The 7543-nt window shown below is 42.8% G+C and overlaps 1 protein-coding gene across 5 annotated transcripts in view; it reads right to left on the bottom strand.

Moving 5' to 3' along the window:
* Positions 1-521: 521 nt before the first annotated feature.
* The window catches only part of rims2a (regulating synaptic membrane exocytosis 2a), a 123508-nt gene continuing 116486 nt past the window's right edge, over positions 522-7543 (bottom strand). For 4 of the 5 annotated variants that reach the window (XM_026293157.1, XM_026293156.1, XM_026293158.1 and 1 more), the window contains 5 exons: positions 1760-1901; positions 1416-1528; positions 1202-1303; positions 947-1086; positions 522-825 (listed from right to left, as the gene is read on the bottom strand). In XM_026293157.1, coding sequence (XP_026148942.1) covers positions 622-825; positions 947-1086; positions 1202-1303; positions 1416-1528; positions 1760-1901 — 701 coding nt within the window. In that variant the 3' untranslated portion in view covers positions 522-621. Of the gene's footprint in view, positions 826-946; positions 1087-1201; positions 1304-1415; positions 1529-1759; positions 1902-4014; positions 4160-7543 lie in introns of those variants that run through there. The other variant, XM_026293160.1, reaches the window with a different exon arrangement.

Raw genomic sequence — 7543 nt, 5'->3', positions numbered from 1 at the left:
TGAATCAGTACAGAAAAGCAGAGTATGCGGGGCATTACTTTTGGGTTTCGGGGGAGTGTGGATACAAGCTGGGACACACCTCACCCAAAGTGATGGTCTGCAAAACTCCACCTACACAGGTCTGTTGGCGTGGCGTGACCAAGCATCTTCTTAGGAAAACTGTCACCCCTTTCAGATACAAGTGCACTGACATTTAAAGAAAAACAACTGAAAACAAAACAACAACAACAACAAAAAAAAAGAAAAAAAAAGAAAGCAAAATATTAATTTTTCATTCGAAAAGGGCTTCTGTAGAACTCGTTTAGCGGTTCCCAGTGCTGACCCTCATGGCTTCGAATTGGATGAAAACCTGGAACTGACAGATTCCTCGTGCTAAGGAGTTCATTCCAGCTTCCTCCAAAAGAGCAACACCAAGGCCTGGCAATCCCGGCCAACAGGTGCTTGCAACACACTTCGCCATCTGCACAATGTGTGCGACGTTTTTGCTCAAAACACAGGATCACATGTGCACCCCTAGAAACAGGCTCAGAAGACACAACATCAAGCATGCAGTGTAACCGGGGAGCGTGACCTGTAATCGCAACACTGGCTGCTACAACAACGCTATCTGTCCACACGCTGCTATGATCGAGAAAAACTGTCCAGTGAGGATTGGGAAGCTCTTCTTGTCAGTGGGGCCAGAGTAGGGTCCACCAATGAGGAAGGAGGAAAGAGCTTGAACCAGCCAATCACCATGTTGGACAGGTCCAGCTCGTCTAACAGTATCTGAACTGCTCCCATGAATGATTTATGGTCCATACGTCCATAGTCGCCCCATACGATGACCTGCAGGGTAGGAAACAGGAAAAACAAACATTGCTCATAGCGTCAATATTGATCAGTTTGATTGTGAGCTTTCAGTTTAATTGCTGTCAGCCATCACTGTCTAAATGAATCAATCTGTTACCTGTAAAACCTTCCCTCCTGGACTCTCCTCAAACGGCAGTTGCTGCTGGTAAAGAGGATCCAACGTTTTTCTTGCTACTTTTGTTTTCTTTTTGGCTATGCAGACGCCGTTTTCCAAAAGGTAGACCTTAACGTATGGTGCTGCGAGGTGAGGAGAGAACGTTATAGCTTGTATTACTAAAATTTTATTGATATTTATAATACACTTATTGCAAGTGTACAATTGCCTGTAATCTGGTAGGTTGTGCTAAATCACCTGGCAGTGCCTTGGAACCTGGTTTTCCCACAAGGCCACGGGCTCTGATGACCTCCACCTCCAGCGCTCCTTTCTTCTCAACCATGCCGATTTGGATGTCGCCTGAATATAATGTGTAAATATTTTTGGGTATGTAAAGACCATATTATACAAAGCTTGAAAGATGATGAAGGTACAAAGAAAATGAGCTGAACAAAGGGATTCCTGTTCTCACCCATAGGTGGAGTGGCCAAGGTCTGTCGTCCAACCAGCTGGGCAGGACCCAGTCCATCCAGGAAGTCACTGAACTGGGCGTCTGAGGACAGCCTCACACCAGGGAAGATGAGACTGTAAGAGAGAAACACACAACGGTCACTACAGCTATAAAGCACAGTCATGCTGAAAACCTTCAGGTGAGCCGGTGGCTGTGGCCTATTAACTATATGGAGGATGAGAAAAGGTAAAGCCTAATGTGACTAATCCAATCCAATTTAGAACATTTTATTGTGTATGTACAAACCGCTTCCTGTAAAATATGAGTAAGAGCTCTTTGGCTGTATGCAGAGTGCGAGTCCTTACTTTCCCTCGGAGCTGTAGCTGTTCATGCTGCCGTCCGTGGACTCCCGGCTGGCCTGCCGAGTCATCCTGCTCCTCATCTCCACCGCCAGTCCCGTCTCTGTACTCCTCTGGATAGTGCTGCGCAACTTCTTACCTCCCGCTTCTGCACAGAGAACGACACAAGCAAAAAATAGAGAGAGGGAGAGCGGGAAAGAGATATAGACTGTGAGCCTGTGACACTCAATCACTTTGTGACTCATACAGTGAGTAGCACTCACAGTGATTATTACTGACATATCTATACTTTGATTGGCTCATAGAAAACTATTCCACAGGGGGAAAAACAAATCACCAAATGTATTCTGTAAAATGGAATTTAGCTTTCCACCCAGAGAGGATCACTGTCACTGTGACAATTGAATGTCACCAAAAACACAAATATGGGTTTTGTGTCTGTTGAGCAGAACAACATGTACAGCCCTCCTGTAGTCTGTGCCAGATTGCCGGAGGTCTTGTGGGAGTCATAGCGTGCCCATGCTCCACCTACAAACATCCGGCGTGTGCCTCCCTAAATCCTAACTGATCTAAGACGACAGCTGACGCCCCCCATTAGCCCTGCTGCTGCTCATCGCGCTGCGTGTGGGGCCACGTGGCTGCGTCTGTGGCAGATGTACACATACCTACATAGATGTACAGTAAGCATGCTCACTCACAACACGCCTTGTGATCTCACACACACACACACACACACACACACACACACACACACACACACACACACACACACACAGCAGCACCACTGCATGTCATTTTATATGCTGTTAAGAAGGAGCATAGCAAATGTGGCTTCACGTTGAGCTCACACCAAGCAATCGAAGCTCAATTAACATTAACTATTGCTGCATTTATCAGTGTACTTTCTAACCTGTTAATCCGTTAATGAAAAATTAGTTCTTTGCCAGAGGTCAGAAAATCATTGCAAGGCCACAGAAAAATAATAACACAAAGTTCACTAGAAGCCAAATCCAGAATCGAAATGATGACAAATGGTTGTCTATTCATGGATCTTGAATGAATCATGTCTAGGCTACAGTATTTCTAATCCAGCATCATCATGGGCCCTTTGTGGTGCCTTTCAGCCTTGAAATCTCAGTTACTGAGCCGACTCCCGCCTCCTCTTCCTGCTCTTCACACGTTACAATAAGAAACACAGCCTCAGAGGTCGTCTCTGACGTCTGCAGCAAACCACAGCGCATAGAACTCATCTTCCATTCAATAGCCAGTCAGATGTTATCAATGATCACTGACATGCCATTTTCAAGCTGGAGAATTGGTTCTCCTGCATTATGCCACAAATTATCAGATACATATGTTTGCATTTACACTGCTGATTCAACTCATAAATATGCCTTTGATACTCTGTTTCTTTAAAATATAACCAATGATTACTGAAAGTGTCCTCACTGCAAATTGCAAAAGACTGATCCATAAACAAACCATACCACAGGCTAATTTCAACGCTGAGACACTAAAATACTATTCCCATTGACACGCGGATCTACTTTATTGACAAAATCTACAGTACACACACAGGTACATGTTACAGCAGGTGGGGTACCTGTGTCACACATAAGAGAATTATTAACCAAGCACTTTTGTTAAGTATCTGGCAAGCCTGAAGCAGCAGCAGTCAAAATGTCAGACGCACTGGCTCAACACCAAAAGGGTCAAGAAAAGAGAGCGACAGTGTAGTGGGGTTGCTTGGCTGCCAACAGTAAAAGTGCGAGCATCTTGGAAGGCGTGAAAATAAACACCCACAGCTGGTGTCATCCGTACTGTTCAGGAAATTTGAAGTAACATTGAGAAAACAGTGTCGTAGCTAAATAAACAGTACCGCTCACAAGGTACTAAACAATGATTCAGTCCAGTTACTAAATCTGTCGCTGCCATTCACAAAAACACACTTAAAATGATCACTGGGATGATATGATGGGTAGACTAGCAGGAGCAGAATGCAGCAGAAAGCATTGAGGAGAACCACCAGTGTCTATTGCGCAACAAACAGAAAGCCTGGAAAATAACTGCGCTACTCTTCAGGTGTTGGCACACAACTCAAGCAACATATTATTCTAACTGAACTACAGTGACATCCTCATTAAACTTATTCCACCTTTCACTCCTTCACACAATTAGTCTGCACTGTACCACTAATGCTAAAGCCACCCCCCCCCCCGTCACCCCTCAGGTTAACCACATTTCTCTGCTTGTCTCCTTACCTCCATCCTCCTCATCGAAGGAGTTCATGCAGGGGAAATAAACAGCCAGTGCTTCAAATGATGCAGACAGACTTATCTTGCTCTGGGAGCGCTGGATACGCATCCCAGGAGCTGGAGCAGAGGTATCGTGGCCCTGCCTACCCATGGTGACCGCCGGCTGTCCTTCTCAGGGCTGTGAATTGAAGGCACTCGATGTCAGCTTTCTCTTCTCTAATTGATATTACTGGTAATCGTTAAAAATCTTCAGTATAAGTTGTTTGGTCAATTCCTAAACCCAGTAGCAGAAGATGCTCCTGCGCTATCATTTAGTCTGGCCCTAGATGCATCTTAAGGAGACCTTCAGAAAAACGTTGCTTCAGCAGCTGAGCCTTGTGCTGTCTAGGTCTGACGTCCCTGCTGCACCTCTTTCTTCACAAGGGGAGGGGAGAGAACTGCATCACGCTCCACCAATCAGAGAGCCAGGCTGCTCAGGCGCACCTCGGCTGGCTCTGTGGGTGAACGAGCTCTACCCAGAGATACTGAGCCCTCTCCCCAGTCCGTTTCTCAGCAATTTTTATACATCTTCTTTTATCATTTGTCTTTTCTTTGTTTGCACTCTACTTGCTCTTTTGTTTCTTCTGTGGTAATCATCACCTTTTCTCTTCATCCTCTGTGCCGCCATCCTCTCTATCCCCATCTTAGCTACAGGGGCCAGTGAAAACAAGCTGTCATTCGGTCTGCCAGCAGCCCTGCTCCTCTATGCCTTCAGCCAAAACTCTGTTTTACTTTTCTTTCTTTCGTTACTATCACAGCTGTGTTGTGAACAAATTCACTTTGCTTTTTTTTGGCTGTTTTTAGAGTTGCTGAGAATCAGAAATGACATCTGTCATCCCTCCTCAGCCTCTGTTGCACAAATATGTTGTGTCCGTCTCCCTTATTCAATCAAAAAAGGTCTTTGTTTGAATTAGTGTCAAACATACTTAGACATGAACCTTTTTCTTTCACTCCATTTCTATCATTTTTCATCAACTAATGTCAGCTTGTTGTAAACAGTGCAGCGCAGAACACGCCACAGTGGTGCTCAGAGGAAAGAGCTCTTCACAGGTGGTCCCTGAAATAGTTATTAATCTATGACTGGCATGATACATGACAGGTAACACATAAAGCAAATTAAATGCATGACATCAATCTAAACCTCAGCTTGTTTTGTAGCTCTCACCGCTGCAGCTTTGTAAAAAAAAAAAAGTATGTGTTGCTTTGACATCATGTCAGAGAACCAAATGTGGTGCTTTTGTTCTGAACATTGTATCTATCTGGCAGAAAACAGGATACAGGACAGTTACAGCACTTTTTTGCATTATTATAAAAATAGCAAGCTCCCTGTAGTGTTAAGGCTGAGGCAAAAGCTGCTCTAGGAGACACTGCAACCTACTTCCATGAAGGATCCAATTAATGCATGGCATCTATTTGCAGGTTTCATCTAGGTCAGTACAGTCACAAACAGCACTTCACGTTTACAGCTAGGAGGAAAGATCACAGACATGGTTACGTTTCTTGGACCATTCAAGAATATTCCTTTATGAACGTATATCATTTTCTAGATGGTTCTGTCTGAAAAATATTACAGGTTTTTAGCCGTACTAGTTGGAATCTAGGGATGGCAATGTCATATTGTTCTAAGGGTCAGTCCATCGCAAATATTTTACAGACAGAGCTAAGTAAAAATGGTGTTCTACTAAATATATAGTTGTACTGATTATTACAAACATTAATATTGATTTCAAAATGGCTAACTCTTAATCATCACTTCAATTACATGATGATTTTTATAATATCTGCCACAAACAATGCAAGTTCTAACTTCTAAAGATTAATAAGAAAACCAGTTGTGTAATTGTCATTCCCTGGGCTTTCCTCTTCTGCCTGCTTTCTCTTTGTCAAATTATAGATAGATATGACTCAAATTACATTGGTTGATGCTGTGGAATAGCACAAAGAAATTATCAATGCAGCTAATGAAATTAATTAGCAAACGAAATGCTCCCTATTAACTGCTTTGGAAGAACTGGTGGTTCATACCACTTGGCCACATTGGGAAATGACAATGCACCTGTCCTCTGTCCAAGTCACAGGTTATGCGTCACTGTGCATGTGACAGTAGTTGATGGTATTCACTTTGACAGCATTATTGACATGTGTTGCTAGTTTCAATTTTTGCACCTATGGCACAGTCGATTATTAATATCTACCTACTGCACAGCCACAGACAGATTGAAAGCGGCATCTGTCACTCACACACACTACGCTTGAAAAACACACACCTGAAGAAAAAGAAATGGGTGGATGTGTGTTCAAGGAAAATGCAGGTCACATCTCACGTGAAAAGCCAAAAGAAAACAGAAACAGCACATTATCAACAAAATAAAAGTTGATCATTAAACAGTGTTTCAAAAATGTTCCAAAGTGCACCTAAAGAAAAATCAGACTCTAGGCCTCTTAAAGTGCATGACTGGAAACTATTGTACTTCAATATACTGTGTCTTAATAGAAAATGTGTCACTTTAGTTACAAATCCCAGACAGTTTAAAACATAAGAAGAGAAGAGTTAAGTTACTATCAAATGATCTTCAGGTTTTTAATTCGGGTCACTTAGGACTGAAAAAGTTCTCCATTTTAGGCCAGGAAGACTTACTCTCTAATTTCACAACAGCATAACTAGCACAGATTAATACTGAATCACACTGTGCATCATATTTCATACCTCTCCAAACTATAACAAACCTACATGACAGTGAGCACATGACTGAAAATTGCAGACACTTAAAACAGGAATGAGAATCTCACCATTTCTTCTACAGTGCATAAAATCCCAGAAGTCATATGTAAGAACTGCCAGGCACGTGGCAGTGATCCCATGTGGAAGCCTCCGGAAATCTTTCTGATTGATGAGGCCAGGCCGGGCCCAGCGTCAGACAGCGAGTCTGGCCCTACACACTGTAAACACAGCTTAATGGAAGCTCTAACTCAGACAGTCACACGCATGGATATAGGCAAACACACACTTTCAAGCACTTAAAATGTGCACACACGTACATGCACAAAAGTAGGCAAACAGGCTTCTCTCTCAGTTTACATTAACTGCTGCCCACCTTTATGCAACTTCTCCTCTTGTGTAGCTCAAATGTGATGAGCATAATGAAGCAAAATAGCTTTAATTAAAACTGACACAAATACTGTTCAATTGACATTCCACTCTTTGCAATATTTTCTGGGAAGTTGATCAGAACAGTGAAATGAACAAAACTGCTACACTAAACTGCAGAGAAGCCATCTTCTCCATGAGACAACTGATATATCTTTCGATCCTGCATGTTCTGTTGTTAATATAAAAGCTCATGAAAGACATTACACTCAAACATGTTCACACTCTCACTAAAGAAAAAATTCACCCTATCAGTTGTGAGAAGTATATGTGAATAGTGAAAAGCAGGATGGAGATGGAGAACACATGGCGAGCCAACAAGAGAGAAAAAGGATCAAAGCACTGCCA

This window comes from Mastacembelus armatus, chromosome 16 (genome assembly GCF_900324485.2).
Source record: "Mastacembelus armatus chromosome 16, fMasArm1.2, whole genome shotgun sequence".
Taxonomy (NCBI): domain Eukaryota; kingdom Metazoa; phylum Chordata; class Actinopteri; order Synbranchiformes; family Mastacembelidae; genus Mastacembelus; species Mastacembelus armatus.
Note: the sequence above shows the minus strand (reverse complement) of the source record. Positions and strands in the feature narration are given on the sequence as shown.